This window comes from Balaenoptera physalus, assembly GCF_965194825.1.
Source record: "Balaenoptera physalus genome assembly, chromosome: 14".
NCBI classification, from domain to species: domain Eukaryota; kingdom Metazoa; phylum Chordata; class Mammalia; order Artiodactyla; family Balaenopteridae; genus Balaenoptera; species Balaenoptera physalus.
This window is the reverse complement of record NC_138893.1, coordinates 78,338,676-78,357,666: the sequence shown is the minus strand read 5'-3', so window position 1 is coordinate 78,357,666 and position 18,991 is coordinate 78,338,676. Positions and strand designations below refer to the sequence as shown.

General features: G+C 54.6%; 1 protein-coding gene across 3 annotated transcripts in view; it reads right to left on the bottom strand.

The window, feature by feature from the left end:
* Nucleotides 1-18,991, bottom strand: part of ZCCHC24 (zinc finger CCHC-type containing 24) — a 74,437-nt gene that overhangs the window by 24,054 nt on the left and 31,392 nt on the right. For all 3 annotated transcript variants that reach the window (XM_082425725.1, XM_082425726.1, XM_082425724.1), the window contains exon 3: nt 157-321. In XM_082425725.1, the coding sequence (XP_082281851.1) occupies nt 157-321 (165 nt within the window). The remainder of the gene's footprint in view (nt 1-156; nt 322-18,991) is intronic.

Sequence of the window (18,991 nt, the reverse complement as noted above, 5' to 3'; positions counted from 1 at the left end):
CTATGAGACAAGGAAAGAAAGGGCTAACTTGGATAGATCTGGTCTCATCCCCATCGTATGTAGGAGCAAGCTGAGGCTAAGTAAGGCAAAAGGTCACCCTCCCCTGGTTCTTACGCCTCACCTGCTTCCCGCTCCCCCACCCCTCGCCCGGCTCACCTGCTTGTGTGGGTACACGTTGATGTGACACTTGATGCACTCCTGCCCCATATTGGCCCAGGAGTTCCCGCTCATCCATTTTCTCTTGCACTTGGGACACTTGTACTCGCCGAAGCAACGCTTTTTGCCCTGGTACGGGGTCAGACCCTCGCCTTTGGGGCGTGCCTAGAGGACACGAAGCAAACACAGGGATTAGGGTCCAGCAGGCCAAAATGATGCCCCACGGGGTCCTCATGGTTTCCCTCTTCAGCCTTCATGCCCTGTGTCCCCATGTGCCGGACACATTTTGTCCCCAGTCCAGAGAACACCAGAGTCACCCTCAGAGCACACATGGGAATCCCAAGGCTGGGAGACTCGTGTGGGGACAGAGAACAGAGGAGGTGGTGAGTGGTGCACATCTCTTTTAGATTTAAGGGAGCAAAGTCCTCGATGGTGGCTAGGAACTATTCCTTTAACTCTGCTGTCATGAAGGGGCAGCTGGTGGTCACATGACCTCACACAGGTACTCTCTGGCCCTGGGTGGTGTGGTTTAAATGGCGACTGAAGAGACAACGCAGGCAGAATACAACCTTGTAGGCAGCGAAAGTGTGTCTCCCCTCACCCCTGCTCCCAGCCACCTGCTCCCTTACCTGGCGGCTATCTGAATTTCCTTTAGACCACCCCAAAGATGGGCTCTCCATTTACAAACGTATACACCATATACATATGTACGTGCGTCCTTTCTTTTCCCTCACTCGTATGGAGACAGATTATATACTTGGTTCTACATCTTCCCTTTTTCACTTAATAATATATCTCAGACATCTATATAATATTTTCCGCCAGATCAGTATAAACAGAGCTGCTGTATTGTGTTTGAGGGTTGCACAGTATTCAAATCTATGCAAGGTTCGTAGTGCTTTCCCATCACTACTGCAAATGTCTAGATTGTTTCCACTCTTCTATTACAAGCAATGCTACTATGAATAACTTTGCATATATGTGTGTATATACATATATAATTTTGCACATGTGAGAGTACATTTGTTGAATAAATTCCTAGAAGTTAAATTGCTGGGTCGATGAGTATGTACAATTTTCATTTTTAAAGATGACAATTACCACTACCCGCCTCCACCCCTCCAGCTGCAGGTGTACCAACTTAATGTCCTGTCTCCTCCCTAACAGAGTTTTCATCATTGCCAACCTAAGAGGTAGAAAATCTTCTCAGAGTAGTTTTGACTTGTACGACATGTATTATGAGCAAGAAAGAATTTTTGCATTTAAGAACCACTTGTGTTTCCTTTGTGAACTGTTAGTTCATATCCTTTGTGATTTTTTTTTTCTGCTGGGGTTTGGTATTTTTCTTGTTGATTTGTAACTGCACTTTATATATTAAAGAAACTAGCTCTCTCCTACATGGTATTTTTTTTTAAAGCAGCTTTTTTGAGATATGGTTCACATACCCGACATTTCACCTATTTAAGGTGTACAATTCAATGGATTTTAGTATATTCACAGAGTTATACAACCATCACTACAGTCTAATTTTAGAACATTTTTCGTTACTCCCCCAGAGAAACTCTGTATTCATTAACAGTCACTCACCATCCAACCCCCCACTTCCTCACTATACCCAGCCCCAGGCAACCACTAATTTACTTTCTCTTTCTACAGATTTCCCTATTCTTGACATCTCATACAATAATTGCCCTTTTGTGTCTGGCTTCTTTCACTCGCTGTAGTGTTTTTAATGTTCATCCACATTGCAGCATGTAACAGTATGTCATTCCTTTTTGGTGCCGAATAATATCCCATTATACGGTCATGCCATATTTTATTTACTCATTCATCAGAGGAAAGACACTGGGTTGTTTCTAATTTTTGGCTATTATGAATAATGCTGCTATGAACATTCATGAACAAGCTGCCTAGTGTTTTAGAAAGTTGAATTTGTTGCCCCATTATTTGAAAGTGTGAGATTTCACGTAGAAATATGACCACATTGGTCCAGAATTCTTGCTGGTGATTATCAGCTGAGGTTAAGGAGTGGCCGCGCCATCAGACCGACTGCAATGCATTCTCCGTGTCACCTCTGTTCCGACCAACTGTGCCCTGCATTATGTCACCTACTTAGCACTCACAGGATTTGAGTTTGAGGCCGGCTTAAACGCAGGCACTACACTGTGACTATCAGTCATTCCTAGACTGGCATCCTCAGCATTGCCTGGGAGCTCATTCGAAATGCAGACTCTCAGGCCCCATCTTAGATTCACTGAATCAGAATTTGCATTTTCACAGGAGCCCCAGAGAACTCATATGCTATTAAGTTTAAGAAGTACTGGTCTATGAGATGGTCTGTTTCCATAGTAATGTTTCCCTGGGTATTTGCCTGTTTCTGAAGTAGTGCATAAAGGTTAAGAACACCAGACTCTGGATCCAAATCCTAGCTCTGTGATCCTGGGCGAGTCACTTCACAAGACGAATGATAGGAACTACCACGAAAGACTGTTCTGAGGATTAAGTGAGGTAAAACACTTAGAACAATGCCTGGCAAATCAAACAGGAGTATTAATTATTATTATTTAATAATATAGAACAATAGCGGTATATAAAATAATAATTTCTTCCTTCAGTAATCATGTCTTTTTTGCCCAGCCGCCATTACCACCACTTGGTGACAACCGACTAGAATTACAGACAAAACCCTAAAAACGGACATACATGCTGAATGTGTAAATCTAAACTTAGAAAGTGACAACAACACCGCCCTGGTCTTTTGGGCCCACTGCCTAATGTCTTTTGGATCCTTATTGGCCTTCCTAGCAGCCATGATATCATGGGGAGAAGACCGAGCTCCAAGGCAGGGCTGGCTCTCGGCACTGGTCAGGTCCATGAGAGAGGCTAGTTATGCCAAGGGAAGCACTCGGTGTGCAGCCAGGGCCCAGGGTCCAGTCGATTTGCAGTAGACAGGCCACCTATGACTCTGAAGGCACTTCAAGCTGTGTTGGTCTTAAGATAGGGGGTGTGCAGTGACCCAACCACTTCTGGTGGCACGTTTTTCTACCTGGTGCCTGGTACCCACAACTTACACAGCCTCCGTTCTGCAGTAATCCTGAAATAAAGTAATAGATGAACTCAGTTGCCTGGTCCCTGTTCTTAAAGGCACTTACATTTTAAAGGGGGACAGGGGATAGGCATGTGGTACCTCACTAATGGTAGGATTTGAGACTCCTTGGTTGAAGTGGGAAATGTGGGGGCCATCACGAGCCAGACCCACTCTGGGATCTGGTTCTGCAGGCCTCTTGGTTCAGAGACTGATGCGACCTGGCACCTGGCCTCACACAGCTGGGGCCAAGGGCAGGGGTCAAGGCATCAGAGGGAGGGGTCAAGGCATCTCAGGACACTCAGCAGAGTGAAGGGTGAGGACTGGGGCAAGATTGACAATTCAGTTCCCAAAAAGTCTCTGCTTCAGAAATGAACAGGAAGGAAAGGTAAACAAATAAAGAAGATACAGCATGTGCACCAAAGGGAGAAGCAGGAAGATGAGAGAAGAGCAAGGAGGTGAGTTGGAAAGCATCACCGCACCACGTAATTAGAAAACTGGCCATTCTGGAGCCTTCCATCAAGGACTGGGAGCTTCTGGGCAGGGACAGGGGCTCCAGGCTCCTGCAGTATCAAACATCTTCAGCACACCATTCCCACACTGCTGTCAGGCCAGGCACTGAGAGGGTCCAGCTCTGATGCCCCACCACATGAGACGTGGCTCAGATCTTGGACTTCAGGGCCAGATGCCAGTGATGGCATTCTGCCTCTGCCTGTGACTATCTGGGGGACCTTCAGCAAGCTATGCAACCTCTTTGTGACTTGGTTTCCACATCCAGGAACCCAGGATGATGGTAACAGGCCAGCTTTCCCAGCGCTGTTGGAGGGATCTGATGCATTCACGCAGATGAAGGTCTTAGCTCGGTGGGTGGACATTGCAAGTGCTCAGTAACCATTAGTGATTTCAGTAGCATTCGCTTCTGGGGCTTGTGCAGAGAGAGGGAGCAGATGTGTTCCAGGTGATACAGAGGCTGGGGCTGAGACCATTGGGCATAAACTGTAAGAGGAAAGTCCCAAAGATGGGAGGGAAGCCTGAGTAGAGGGTGGGCTCACCACCCCTGTGTTGCCAGGGGGTCGGGGGTGGCAAGCAAAATAAGAACAGCATTAGGTGTCTTCACCTTCTGGAATCCTCAGGGGGAGCCAAGAAAGGTAGAGGAAGGCTGTGGAAGCTCTGTGGATGCTGCTGGCAGAGGACAAAGGGAAGAGTGAAGAGAACAGACTTCTATGAAGGACCACCTGTGCGCTAGGCTTTGTGCTACAGCTCCATGGCCTGTCAGGCTCCCATTCAACTCTCCCCATAACCCTGTGGGGCAGGGAGTATCATCAAACCCACTTAACAGATGGTGAAACTGAGGCACAGGGAAAGGGAGGCACTTGCCAGAGTTTCTAGTATGTGAGGGGCAGGAGGCCAGGCCCAGCAGGCTTTTCCACAAGGCTACACCCTTTCTGTCTGTCACCCCCAAGTGTGTCCCCACCATGAAGCTGAGGCCTGTGCTCAGGAGAAGAAATCCCCCAGGCCCCAGGGCCTCCAGCTCAGCCTAGCCCAGTGGCTTTGCCCTCCTACGGGTCAGAGGGGAGAGATGCCTGTGGGGCAGGGGCAGAGAGGCAGTGGATGGACGGAAGGCAGGCCAGCAGGCAGCTCTGGGCAGTGAGCAGCAGTTTCCCGGAAGGGCTCAGTCCCACCACTGTTACGCTTACAGACAAGGGCAGGGCCAAAGGGAGTAGGAATTTTTGACAGAAAGAAGGTTCCTCTGCCTCCCACACTTTTCCCCTGCCTCTCCTCCCAGAAAGGCACGGCCTCTTCTCATAAACGTCAGTATGAAGCAGACAGTGACTACCAATGGCCCTGCAGGGACCACTGCCCACCCCGGCTGGGAAGCAGGCCAGGCCTGACCAAGCTCTCCTGACCCGGGTCCCTGCCACATACCCCTCTGGGAAATCACATCTGCCAGGAGCTCAGGCAAAGCTCAGTGGGGCTCAGAAACCAGCCCTCTTAGTACAGACAGGCCCTCTGGGGACCAAAGGGGCCAGGTGACTTGCTCAAGGACACATAGCAAATCAGGGACTGAGCTGAGACGAGGGATCAGGTCCTCTGTCCTCCAGACCAGGCTAGAATCACCATGGAGGGGAGCCTGGGAAGTGAGAGATGGTGGCTGGCATGGTGGTGGGAAGGAGGACTTGTGCCAGGGAGTAACCAGGGCAAAGCAGGGCGGGGAGTGGGAGGAGACATCCGGGCAAGCCAGCAGCTTGGGGAGAGATGTAGAGGATGCTGACACTACCTGGGCACTTCTGCAGGATGGCTCAGTGTTTTCTTCCCAAAGGCTCATGAGATTTCTTGTGGCTGGACACTAGGTAGTGAGCTCCCTTTCACTAGGGGTATGCAAGCAGAGACTGGGTGAACAACTATCAGGGACATTGCCAAGGGGACTTTTGCCCTGGTCAGACAATTGGACCAGGTAACTCTGAGGGCACTTCAGCTCTGTAATCCTCCCAACTCTTATTGCTGGTGAAGGCCAACCAGGCAGGTGTGGAGAGGGAACACGCTCAGACACTGCTGGGGGTGGGCTTGAACAAGTACATTTCCTACTGCATTTCTATAGTGCAACTTGGTGGTAAGTTTTCAACCTTTAAAAGTTCCATTCCTTCCCTCCCAGCAAATCTATATCTGGGTGACCATCCTAAGGAAATAAAAGATCAGAGGTGCAGACCACAAGGATGTTCAAGGATATCCATCACAGAATTGTTTATGACAGCGACAGGCTGGAAAAAAACCAATGCCTTGGTTCCCTAAATGACATTACACCCATTGGACAAATGACAACAAAGCCATTAAAATATTTATGAGGTTTTTTAAAAAGGGTTTGGGAAAACATTTTAAAAAGAAAGCAGGATAAGCGATTGAATATAGACTGCTCCCAGAGTAAAACTGTAAAAAGGAAGAATGTGCAAGGAAAGGGCCGGCAGGAGATCAGTCAGAAGTGTTCAGAGGTTGCCTCCAGGAGACAGGATGCTCTGCTCTAATTAATGAACTGTCTTGAATGAGTAGGTATGACTTTGATGGAGAAAATGATGATGGTCCATCAGCTGACTCCCTGGCCTGCAGGCCCCTCCTGCCCACAAGGGGGCGCCCTGTGCTTTTCCAAGGTGGTGGGAACCAGACAGAGATGGCAGCTCTGTCCATACTTGTCCCCTGGGGCTTGGGTGCCAGGCAATGGCCAACCTCTGGCTGCTGGTTCTGTTGGACCATGTTCATGTCCGTAGAGCTGCCCGGCCCCCCACCCCCTGCCATGGAGTGGACGTCCCACCCCCTGGTATCCACGCCTATCACATGACATAAGAGTCTGGCTGGTCACTGTGCCCATCAATTTCCCTGCCCCTGCTTCCTGAAGTCCCACCAGGAGTGAGTCAGGCTTCAGAGTGAAGTTTGTTTTCCTCTTGGCCCCTTTTAGACTGTCTTTTTTTTTTTTTTTTTAAATTAATTAATTAATTAATTAGGTTGTGTTGGGTCTTCATTGCTGCGTGCGGGCTTTCTCTAGTTGCATTGAACGGGGGCTAATCTTCGTTGCGGTGCACGGGCTTCTCATTGCAGTGGCTTCTCTTGTTGCGGAGCTTGGGCTTTAGGTGTGTGGGCTTCAGTAGTGTGGCACGTGGGCTCAGTAGTTGTGGCTGTGGGCTCTAGAGCGCAGGCTCAGTAGTTGTGGTGTACGGACTTAGTTGCTCCACGGCATGTGGGATTGGGATCTTCCTGGACCAGGGATTGAACCCGTGTCCCCTGCATTGGCAGGCGGATTCTTAACCACTGCACCACCAGGGAAGTCCCTAGACTGATTCTTTTTTGCAGGGAGATGACATTGTCATCTTTGGTAGCTTGAAGGAGAGCATCCCAGGGACCCTGGCCCAGGAGGGGGCAGTGAGGTGGGGTGCTGAGGACCTGAGGCCATGCCCTGTGCATCATGACTCCACACTGGCTTCTGCCCCAGGACGCACGGCCTCTGCTCTCTGGATCACGGTTTCGGCTATGGGCCCCAGCTGCAGGCCTCAGCCCCAGCCCTGGCCACACCACCTCTGTCTGCCCAGGAGAGCAGTCTGTGCCCAGCCAAGCTCTGGGACACAGTAATAGCCATATTCACTGGGTGTCTTCTCACAGCCAGACCCCCTTTGTACAATCACCTTATGAGTCAAGTATGCTTAGTCTCAGGTTTCAGATGAGAACACCGAGGAATGAAGAGGTTAAGTAACTCGCCCAAGGCTATACTACCAGCCGGTGGTAGAGTCTGGACTTGAACCCAGGCCGCTGACTCAAGCCCATCCTCTCAATTGCCCCGCAGTGTGCGAAGATGACATTAAGATGAGGAACCCACCCAGCCAGGATGGTGAGAAACAGGAAAGCGTTGCTACTGTCACAGGCCCTGGCATGCTGGGTGGCCCTGGGGGCATCCCTTCCCCTCTCTGGGCCTCAGTTTCCCCATCTCTCGAATGAGTGTGGCACTGACCGCTGGGCAGGCTCCCTTTCCTCCCTGAGGCCCATAGGACAGCCTGGCAGCTGCCCTCACGCTCCCGCTCTCTGCCAGGGAACACTAGGCTGACCCCACGGTGCGTCCCGCTGAGAGGCACTGGCCGAGCCAAGAGAAGCAAGGGAGGAAACAAGGAACAGGTGGGTTCCTTGCTGGATCCCTGTGCCCCCTGTCTGCGTGCTCTCCTGTGGCCAGGTGGCTGAGGTGGTCCTGGCCTAGAGTCGAGAGGGAAAGAGCCCTGGGTTTGAGATGCCCTTTCCATAGATGAAGACACAGAGAATGAAGGGCCCAGGACTCTTTGTGCGTCCTTGCTGGCCCTTCCTGGAAGGCCCCAGAGGGTTCTGGGGACCCTTTCTAAGGGCTGGGGGCTCTCCCTGGAGGAGGCAGTGCCCCTCTCCCAGAGCCTCCTCTCTTGAGCCCCCCTTCCTCAGGCCCACAGGTACCCCCTTGCCCTCCGTGCTGTCTCTCCCCTCAAGCCTGGACCCATGGGGAGTAAACAGGGGCTGCGGTCAGAGGCCGGGGCTCAGCCCTGGCTCTCTCAGGCCCAACCTGGAACTTCATCTGCCAAGTGTAGGAGCTGGGGCGCTAACATTTCATGAGCACCTACTATGTGCCAGTCACTTGCCAACCTGTCACTCCAAAGCTCTTCCATTTTATGGGAGAGCAAACAGAGGCCCAGAGAGGCCAAGCAACCTGTGCAGGGCCCCACAGCCGTGGAGCCAAGACTTGAACCCGGTCCGCTGACACCACAGCAACACCTCCCACCTCGTGCACAACCGCTCCTGAAATGGTTGTGGGAAAATGAGAGAGCAAGCCTGCTCCTAGGACCACGACTCCACCTCTGAGCTCCGACCCTTGGCTACCACTGCAATTATTCATTCATTCAACTAACATTTATTGAGCACCCGCTCTGCACCGGGCTCTGTGGAACATTCCAGGAATATGGAAATAAGCAAGACAGATGAGGAATGCTCTCACAGTCTGGGGCCTTCCAAAGGGATCAGCCCTGTGTGACCCTTTCACCAAGCGTGGTCCACACCTGTCACAGACACCCTCAGACACACATTTCCAGGCTCCGGCCCAAGTCAGACTCACACCTGCAGAAACACTCTTGGACCCACGTCCTCAGGCAGAGGCTGCTCTTCACCCAGTCCTAGGTGACAGGCATGGGGCCAACGCACAATACATGTGAAATGATCTCTAATCAATGCAACAGCCCTATGAAATCAGCACTCTGAACCCGACTGACAGATGAGGAAACTGAGGCTGGGGACAGGGGCAGCACTTGCCCAAAGTCACAGAATTAGTAAGCGGTGGGGCCCGCACTGGAGCCTGGATCCGAGCTTAAGCCCGTTCAGTGCCCGGACCCATGCTTCTCTTTCCCCTGCGCCCTGTGACACTGCTTTAGCAACCCTCCAAAGACCTCCACACTCACGTGTCCACACACATGGCCCGGGGAGGTGGGCAGGAGGGCTGCTTCAGCCTCTGCAGCCTGGTCCCGGCAGCTGCGGGCTCAGCGGAGGCCCCAGAGGAAGCAGGCGATCAGAGGGACAGGTGGGCTGGACCCTGTGGCCCGCAGGCTGCTGGGAGGGAGGAAGGACGCGGCAAGAGGTCCCCCTGGGTTTCCTCCGGAGCCTCAAGGGCCCCCTTGTCTGAGCACAGGCGTCCTGGCCCCCTCCCCCAGGCCCCCTCCCCTTTTCTGGGTTCCTGCCGCAGCCCAGCATGAGCCCAGAAGTCCCAGCCTCCTCATCGCCCCTCCCGGCCCGTTCCCAGCCCAAAGCCACCGCAAAAATGCCATCCTGATTCCACAACACTAGGGTTTGTCCAAGTGCTGGGGAACAATGACGCTTTCACAGTGCCAGGAAAAGGTCTCAGGAAAACCCTGGGGAGGGGGCATGGAGTGGAAGTGTGGAGACAGGGAAAGGGCTGAGATGGAGAGGAGAAGACAAGGGGAGGCTGGGAGGCAGGGGCAGAGCACAGTCAGGAGTCAGCGGTAGGGAGCCAGGAGACTGAGGAAGACGGGAGGGCGGCGGGGGTGGGGGCGGGGTGGGAGGGTGAGGAGTGACAGACGAGGGGAGAGAGGAAGGGGGGAAACGAACCAAAAGGGAAGGAGAAAACAGATACAGGAGGGACGCCCCGACAGAGGCCAAGAAGCCCCTCCAGGACCCAGAGCGGCGTAGAGGCCCCTGGCACCCCACAGGCCTCTGGGCACTGTGCCCCTAGGAGCCCCTCCCTGCCACAGGAACCCCTCTCTCCAAATCCCACCCCAAGGCCAGGCAATTGGAATTGCTCTCAGGCAAAACTTTTTGGAAAGCAGAGACTTTGTAATCACATGTACAGCCACTCCCTAAGCTATCTGTTTCCTGCTTCTGGCTTTCCTCCATTAGCAAACCGCACGGATCAGAGCTCAGGGGCGGGAGGGGAAGGGGGGGGCCCGTCCAAAGGGGTGGAAAACATCCGAATCAGAGCGATTGCAAAAGGCCTGGGTTTTCCTCCCCTCCTGTGACTGCGGAGGGAGACAGCTATCGCTCGTCCCGCCTCCGCCGTAGGGAGTGGATGCGGTGGACGGAAGATCTGCAACCACCATGCGGTTGGCCGAGAGCTGGACGCTGCCCTGAAAACCATTTGTTCTCCTGAGCGGGTTCCCAGGTCCCTGCGCATCCCTGTTTGGGTGGTCTGTTCACCCAGCAAACTTTCTTCTGACTGCTCCTCCCCAACTGTGGCCACAACCCGGGTCCAGCCAGGCTGAGTCACCCCCAGGTACTTTAATGGCCACTTCAGGCTCCCCAGACTCGGAGGACGGAGGTAAAACACTCAAGGCTTTCGGACCCTTCCCCGTCTGGCCCAGCTGACCTCACCTTCATCGTTGCTGCTGCCTCCTACAAAACTCATGCTCCAACAAAGACAACAAAATCATTTCCTGCAAATGACATGCCCCGCTCTGCCCCCATGCCTTGGCTCTTGCTGTTCCCTCGGCCCCAAACATTTCTCCACCTGGTGAATGCTCACGTATCCAGGGCCAAGCTCCAAGGCCACCCCTCTGGCCTCCCCCATATCCCAGACAGGGTTAACTGCCCTCCTCAAGGTGCTCACGCCACTCTGAGTCCCAGGCTCGAGCGCTAGCTGAGAGCCCTCCCACTGCCTCCCCTAGAGAAGGCCCTGGCTCCCCAAACTCCCAGGGGACTTTGTGGTCTGCACCACTCGCTTGGCTGTGGGTCATGTCCCGCCCTGACCCGGCCTCCAGCATGCCAGAGATTTCATCCTGAATGTAAAGAACTTCTGAAAACTGCTGTTTCTTCGGTCTTGTTTCCCAGTAGTCTCTGAGTGTGCTGGGGCCACGCAGGGCCCTCTACATCTCCTCGGAGCACCCTGGGTGGAGCTCAGAGCACATCGACAGCTGGAGGGGACAGTGGTATGGGCAGTGCCGGTGATGGGTGAGGTGTGTGGCCCGGAGTCGGGGTCACGCAAGCAGGAGGTAGCAATGCTGGGGCTGGCTCACTCTCAGGACGCCCCTCCTGGGCTGCGCTGAGCTCTCTGGAGGGCCGCCTCAGGCCACCAGCGCCATTTCCACAGACTGCCTGGTCCCTGGCTCTGCGTCTGAGGCCATCCCTGGCGAGGCCTGGCCAGACATGACCCAGCTGGATGTGGCTGTAACCAGCCCAGCTCCATCTGGCTGGAGGGAGGCTCTGCACCAGTCCCGGGGGCAGGGCTGGGGGCAGGAAGGCGGTGGGTAAGCCTACAGTGATGCTTCGGGTGTGAGGGTCACAGCCCTGGGAGGAGAGGACAGGGGAACTCAGCTCAAAAATAGCGATGGGGGAAGGGTGTGGAGGGTGGCCAAGTGCCAGAACAGAAATCTGATCTGCCCTGGCTGATGAAACGCTGAAGTCAGCAGTTTGGGGCCACTCTGGCAGGAGCTGGGGCTGAGGCTCCCACGGCTGCCTGGTGAGAAGCTGCAGGCCCAACTTCCAGCCTCGGCTCTGTCCTCACATCAATCGCTCCTCTCTCTGGGCCTCCATCTCCTCATCTGGTCACAAGGGGTAGAAAGAGAAGCAAGCTGTCCACCTCTGAGAACTTTCATCAGGTGAGTGTTGGAGTTTGAGACACTTAGGAGATGGCGACAGCCACAGGCGGGAACTGCCCGTGGGGAGTGTCCACTGAGTGCCGCGCCGGCCATGCGCCTGACTTGTAGGTGGCTTCATTGTGACCCTGTTTCCAGATGAGGAAACAGAGGCCCAGAGAGGTGAAGTCACCTGTCCAAGGTCACAAAGCAAGTAAGTGGCAGGCCTTTGATCCCAGTCTACCTGGCTGTCATCCAATTCCCTCATTGCCGAGTGAGGGCCAGAAGGCTGTGGACTGGTTTCAAGGTCGTCTGTGGCAACTGTAATTGGGCAGAGCAGGGGTTAAGAGGCTCCTGGAGGCCAGCCCAGGCGTCTGCCAGCTTTTACCGTGGTTCCACGGTGTTGGCCGGTACTGAAACTCAGAGAATGGGCCTTGGGGAGGAGGGTGCACGTGGCTGTAAATGCATGTGTGTTTGTGTGCATACAGGCATACGTGTACCTCGCACGGTCACTGCAGGGCAGCAGACCGTGGCACAAATCTACCCGTGCTCTCCCCTTCAGGGTGGGGGCCTGGCAGCGGAAGAGCTGCCCTTCTGTGACTTTTCTAGGGGGTCACGGCGAGGAAGCCAGGCACTGCCCACCCACACAGCCCAGGCTGCAGTTGACCTTGCTTTTTCAGCCAGGGGCAGGAAAAGTGTGCAAAACCATCCCTTCCCCACTGTCTCCAAGAGCAGGGGTGCTCAGCACAGCGGGCTCTGTAGCAGTCAGGAGGACGGAGCCGTGCTGTACAGCCCCAGATGGTCCACTGGCCTCCCTGGGCACAGCTGTAAAACCCTTACAGCTCCTGCCACGTGCAGTGTTACCTTCACCAGCCATTCCATCCTCCCTACAACCCCTACAGATGAGGAATCCAAGGCACAGAGAGGTTGGGAGATTTGCCTGAGGTCACACAGCCGGGAAGCAGCAGAGCTGGGATGCAAACCCAGGTCTGGCTCACTCCCACAGCACCACAGCACCTCTGCTATGGTCCCCAGCTCCGCCCTTCCGGGGTGTCCTCGCCCTTGTCTGTGGGCAGCCCCACGTAACAATAAGCCTGCTCGTGTGCCGAGAAGGGAGGGGAGGGGAATGTGCCCATTACAGGAGGGGGGCCGGCTGGTGGTACTCGTTCTCACACCACCTCTGCCCGCCAGTCCCACTAACTGGCATACCTCATCTCCCAACAAAATCCCGTGGAAGCTGCACTTCTCCCTGGAAGCCTTCCTTGACTGCTCCTGCTTGCAGGGACCACTCTGTTCTCGGTCCCCCTCTGCGGCTCATCTCGTGCCCTCTGTGCCCAGACCCAGACAGCACTAGGGCCCACTACACTCCTGTGAGGGGAAGCAGTGCACACATGCCCCTTTGTCAGGGTTCTGAGGCAGCTCCTTTAAAGTGCTGACGGTGGCGTGAGCCAGGCAGGCACGGGACCTGCCCTCACGGAGCGTTTGTCCCAGAAGAGCTCTGGTGTGGGAGCTGGGCTGACCAAGCTGTGTGCTATCTGTCTCATTTAATCAGCACAGTAACCCCACCACACACAGTATAGCAATATCCATCCATTTTCCTTACCAGGAAACCAAGGCTCACTTCCAAAGCCACAGAGCTGTGAAGTCCACATTCCATCTTTCTGACTCCAGATGCCCAAGCTCTTAATTCTGGAGCACAGGTTATTACTCACACTTGAGCGCGCATCAGAACCATCTGCGGAGATTGTTATCACACAGGCTGCTGGCCCCATCCCTAGAGTTCTGGAATCAGTAGGTCCGGGGTGGGCATAAGGATCTGCATTTCTACAAGTTCCTGAGTGATGGTGATGCTGCTGGCCCAGGCACCCACTTTGGGAACCTCTGCTTTAGGTGATACTGGTAACAGTCTGTTAAAGTAGGAGTGTCCATCACATACTGTCTTTTCCACACTGCTCCCTTCCCTCATGCCCATTCTACAGCCCAGGAAACAGAGGCACAGAGAAGGCAAGTAACTAGCCCAAGCCATACAGGAAGTTAGGGTCAGAGCTGGGAATAGAGCCCAGGGCTCCTCACCCCAGCAACTGTTCTGGACGCAGGACAGTGAGGCTGCTAGGCTTAGCAGGACAACGGCCCAAGGTGAGGAGAAGGGCCATCTCTTTAAAAGTGGAACTGGTGGTGGAGGTGGTGGTGGGGTGCTGGGGGAGGGCTGGCCTGGCTCTCCTGGCCCAGCCCCAAGCCTGTGACTCCTCGGCATCTGGAAAGCATCACAAGGAACAATGGAGGGAGCAGGGGGCCTGGCTGCTCGGGGGCTCTGGCCCCCGACTGTTCAGGAAAGCAAGGGAACTGGGGCCCTGCAGCCCTCTCCCGCCACCCCGCCCCTCCACCACCGCTGTTTGCTTTGGCCCCGGCACACATAGCTCCCAAGGGGCCCAGCTGTCAGGAAAAGTCAGCCCCGGAACTACAGACCTGGGGGCCAGCGGCCAGGTTGAGTGCCCAGGAGCCAGGCGAGAAGTCAGGAGGCACCGGCCAGCTCAGCTCCCGCTCAGTGGGCAAGACTCCTGTATTACTGTGGTTCCCCGGGCCTCAGTTTCCCCACAGGAAGCTCAGGTACCACCCCGCCTGGGCTGGCTGCTTACCATGTACTGGCACGGATCTGACCAGCTTGGTGCCTTGGCCCACATTGCCCGCAGGGGCCCGCTTGTCCTCTGCAGGCCAGTGGGGGCCAAGCAGCCAGCCGTGGAGTGGAGAAGAGATGGGTACAGTTACTGGGTGCACTTACCCCGCCTGCCACCAGCTCTTCCACTCATGCCCTCAGCACATATGCACGGAGCACCCACTATCTATGAGGCACCAGAGCAGAGCGGTTAACAAGACAGATGTAACGCCGGACCCCACGAACTTACAGTCAGGTGGGAAAGGAAAAACGCAAGTGTCTCATTCAAATAATTATAGCCGCGATGAAAGCTATGAAGGAATGGGATGCTACGACAGAGACGACTGACAGGGATCCCGTCTTCAGAGAGGGAAACGCTACTGTGGGGTCTGTCCCAGCCTCCGAGGTTCCACAACTTAAACTGTAAGGCCACTGGGTGTTTCTTTTTTTTTTAATTTTTAATTTTTATACAAATTTTAAAGGTTACTTTCCATTTACAATTATTACAAAATATTGGCTCTATTCCCCAAGTTGTACAATACATCCTTGAGCTTATCTTACACCCAATAGTTTGTACCTTCCACCCCACAACCCCTATTTTGCCCCTCCTCCCCACTGATAACCACCAGTTTGTTCTATCTGCAAGTCTGTTTCTTTCTTGTTATATTTACTAGTGTGATGTATTTTTTAGATTCCACATATAAGTGATATCATACTGTATTTGTCTTTCTCTGTCTGACTTATTTCACTTAGCATAATGCCCTCCAAGTCCATCCATGTCGCTGCAAATGGCAAAATTTCATTCTTATGAAATGGCTGAGTAGTATTCCATTGTACGTATATGTGTGTGTGTGTGTGTGTGTGTGCATGTGTGTGTGTGTGTATAAAACCGTATCTTCTTTATCCACTCATCTGTTGATGGACACTTAGGTTGCTTCCATACATTGGCAATTGTAAATAATGCTGCTATGAACATTGGATTGCATGTATCTTTTCGAATTAGTGTTTTTGGTTTTTTTCAGGTATATACCCAGGAGAGAAATTGCTGGGTCATATATCAATAATAGCTCTAGTTTTAGTTTTTTGAGAAAACCCCATACTGTTTTCCACAGTGGCTGCACCAATTTACATTCTAAGGTGGGTGCTTCTTAACACACCCCACCCCTACCCCAGCCCCAGCATGCTGCCACCAACGTGCTCTGTGACCTGGGACAAGCCCCTTCGCTGCCTGGGTCTCAGTTTCCCCATCTGTCAATAAGAACATGACAGGAAAGGCAAATACTTCATCTTGCGTGTCCAATTACTTGCTATCGGAGCACTTTGTTAAGAAAGATGTTGTAGTAGCATCCTAGCTTGATAGGCAAGAATAATGTGATTTTGGTGCTATCTGCCTTGCCATGGCCGTGGGCTGGGGGTGACGGACACACATGACTTGTGTTGGCGTTCCAGGCCTAGGCGATCCCCAAAGGTCCTTCCAGTGCAAAGGTTCCACAAGCAGACAGCACACAGGCTGAAGAAGCAGACAGTGGTTGAGTCTGGCGTGGCATGAGTCTTGGCTTGCCCTAAGGCAGAAATCACTGCTTCCTTCCACCTCTGGGCCTGTAACAGATGCTGGTCTTGCCCTGCCGGTGCCACATGGTTTCAGAAACACTCCTCTTCCAGCCAGCCTTCCTGGCAGACATTCCCCTGGGACCCAGTTTGCCCCCTGTACTTTGTGCGTCTCTGTAGGAAGCACTGAGGTACCCCACACAGCCTGTGTGCCTGTTGCCTTCTCCCCAGCCCCCTCCCCAGGGACAGAGACCATGTAGGATTCCTCTCTCATCCTCAGGCCCAGCATGGGTCTGGCGCGGAGCAGGGAGCCTCTGGGGAGGAGGGTAAAGGACAAAGTGATCATTTTGGACATGACCATCATCCTGAAATAAGGAGCTAGAGGAGAAAGTCAGGAGGGTCGGGGAGGCATGGGGAGGGGGGCGGGCAGCAGGCTGGTGACTTCCTGAACAAGCATGCCGGCGATGTTCCTGGCCCTCAGTGTGGCCATTGTCCCAGCCGGTCCAGAGAGTGGGCTCAATAGGGCCTCTGTCCCTCCTCGGGCAGGCGGGCCGGCTCAGTGGCGTCCCACCCGGGCAGCTGGGAGGCAAGGGCCGACACTTCCTGTCCCTGCCGCCGAGTGTTCCGAGGGGCAGTGAGAGGGGAGGGGGACCCTCGAGACAAGCACCCATCTATGTCCCCCAGGGGAGGGCTGCCCAGCTGGGGGAGGAGGCGGGAGAAGGGAGAGCAGCGCTGGGGATGTGCTCACCCCTGTGCCTCATCCCCTCTCCTCCCAACCAGCGCTCACCCCCGAGCGGGAGCTGTCAGGGGAGCCACTCTGGCCCTCCTGCTCTTCCTCAGACAGGCCAAGCACATCCTTGTCTCATCTCAGGGCCCTTGCTCTTACTGTTCCCTCGGCCAGGAGTGCCCTTCCCCCAGATCTCCGCATCGTTTGTTCCCTGCTTCATCTATCTCTATTCAAGTTGCCGCTTCTCCCAAACAAGCCTTCTGAACACAACCTAACACCACAGCGCATCCATCTGTATCTATGTCTTTACCGTAGGTCGTCCCACACCGCGTGAGCTGTATTCTTCCCTTGTCTTTCCTGTTCACTACGGACAGTCCCCAGCGCCTGGGGCAGTGCCTGGCACACCGTAGGTGCTCCATAAATACATGCTAAATGAACAGATAAAAGTAACACATTTGAACATCCATCTACACACCGAGAGACGTGCCCTGGGAGAGCAGAGCCCTGTGTTTTGGGAGCATGTGGCCAGGGTGGCTGGGGAGGAGGCCCCGGGAAGTACAGGAAGAGCCAGGTGAAGATAAAGTGGAGAGGGATCCACGTGGACCGGGCAGCTTCCACAAAGGGCTGGGATGGCAGGAAGCGTGGAGGGCTTAAAGATTAGAGGCCAGCGGAGGCCAGCCCACGCCGGCCCTGGGACCACGCTGCCAAGTTGGATTTTAGCGTGGGAGTCACGGGAAGTCAGCGAAAGATTTAAAATCAGGGGTGGCAAGGTTAGCCTGGCATTTCAAGAAGTCTCTGGCTGGGTTTAGAGAATGGATCGAATGGGGGGAGGGGCAGGTGGGACATGAGGACACCTTGGGGGCTGCAGCCACATGGCTAGTGAGAGGCAATGGTGTGGGCTGGGGAGGGGTGGCAGAGAGGAGAAAGGTGCAGGGACTCCAGAGACAGACAGGAGGTACCGTCCACAGGACTTGGGGTGGCCCTGGGGGAGGGCGAGCCAAGGGTCAAGCCTCAGCCATCCTGCCTGGCTGTGAGGGCTGGGCCAGGGTCCCCCCCCTCTGCTGGTGACAGCCCTGGCTCTAACTGGGGGAGGGCAGGGCAGGGGGAGGTGATGGACGGAAGGAGGACTGGGCAGCAGGTAGCAGTGATGGATGGAACAGCCTCGTGATAACTACCTGCCCAGCTCCTTCCCAGGGGCCTGCCCTCAGGAGTCAGGAGTTGCCCATAAACCTGTCACCTGAGCCTGTACAAGCTGCCCCCAGGGGGAGGGGCCACCACAGGGCTGATGTGGAGGGGAAGCCAGATACCCTGGTGTGGTGCTGCAATTACACACACACACACACACACACACACTCCCCTGCAGGTGAGCAAAAGTCTCTCATTACAGGAAGGGGCAAGCTAGAAACACCAGGCCATGAGTGCTCAGGTTCAAGGCTTGCCCACAGTCTCGAGTTGCCTGCTAGGCCCTGAAACGATTCTTCAGAGCCCAGAAGGAAGAGTCAATGGAAGAAGTGTTGAGTCTTAAAGAGGGATAAAACTCAGGAGGAAGAGGAAGAAGCTGGAGTCGGAGGGAAAGGTGCCCTGGGCTCTTCGTGGTCCAGCCTCTCAGTGTGCACCGCAGGTGATTAGCAGGGTCTCCGGGGCAGGCGAGGGGAGCTCCAGCATCACACAGCCCATGAGGGGCAGGACAGAGCTCAGGTGTCCCCGATCCAAGTCCAGTGCCAGGGGAAAGCCTGAGGCCGATGCAGAGACGGAGGAGTGGAGGGCACTTCCAGAAGCTCTCCCAGCACCTTCTCAGCCCTGGGACCCGGCCATGCTCCCTGAGAGGGTCTCTCAACCCCAGAGGAGCACCAAGCCACCTGACACCAGCCACGTCCCCAAGAGGGCACGTCTCCTCCCCAGGGGTGGCACCAGGGCAGTACTCAGTTCAGGGACCCAAGGCAAGCCCCCCGGAAGCCCAGCATCTCCAGTCCCTGAAGCCCACCCACATGTGCTCCTATGGGTCCTGGCCCATCTCTCCCACCCCTGCCTCACTCCCAGCAGCCCATAAGGTCAGAATCGCGGGAGTGGAAGGAACGGTGCGGGAGACTGGCATGTGGAAGCCAAGGAGCAAAGCCTTCTTATTCTGCCCACAAAAGGGCAGTGAGCTTGGGCCCTGAACTGAGCCTGGGCGGGCACGTGTCTGCAGACTGCAGGTGCTCACGTAGCGCCCAAAGGAACGACAAAGGAATGACATGCACAGGTGTTTCTCT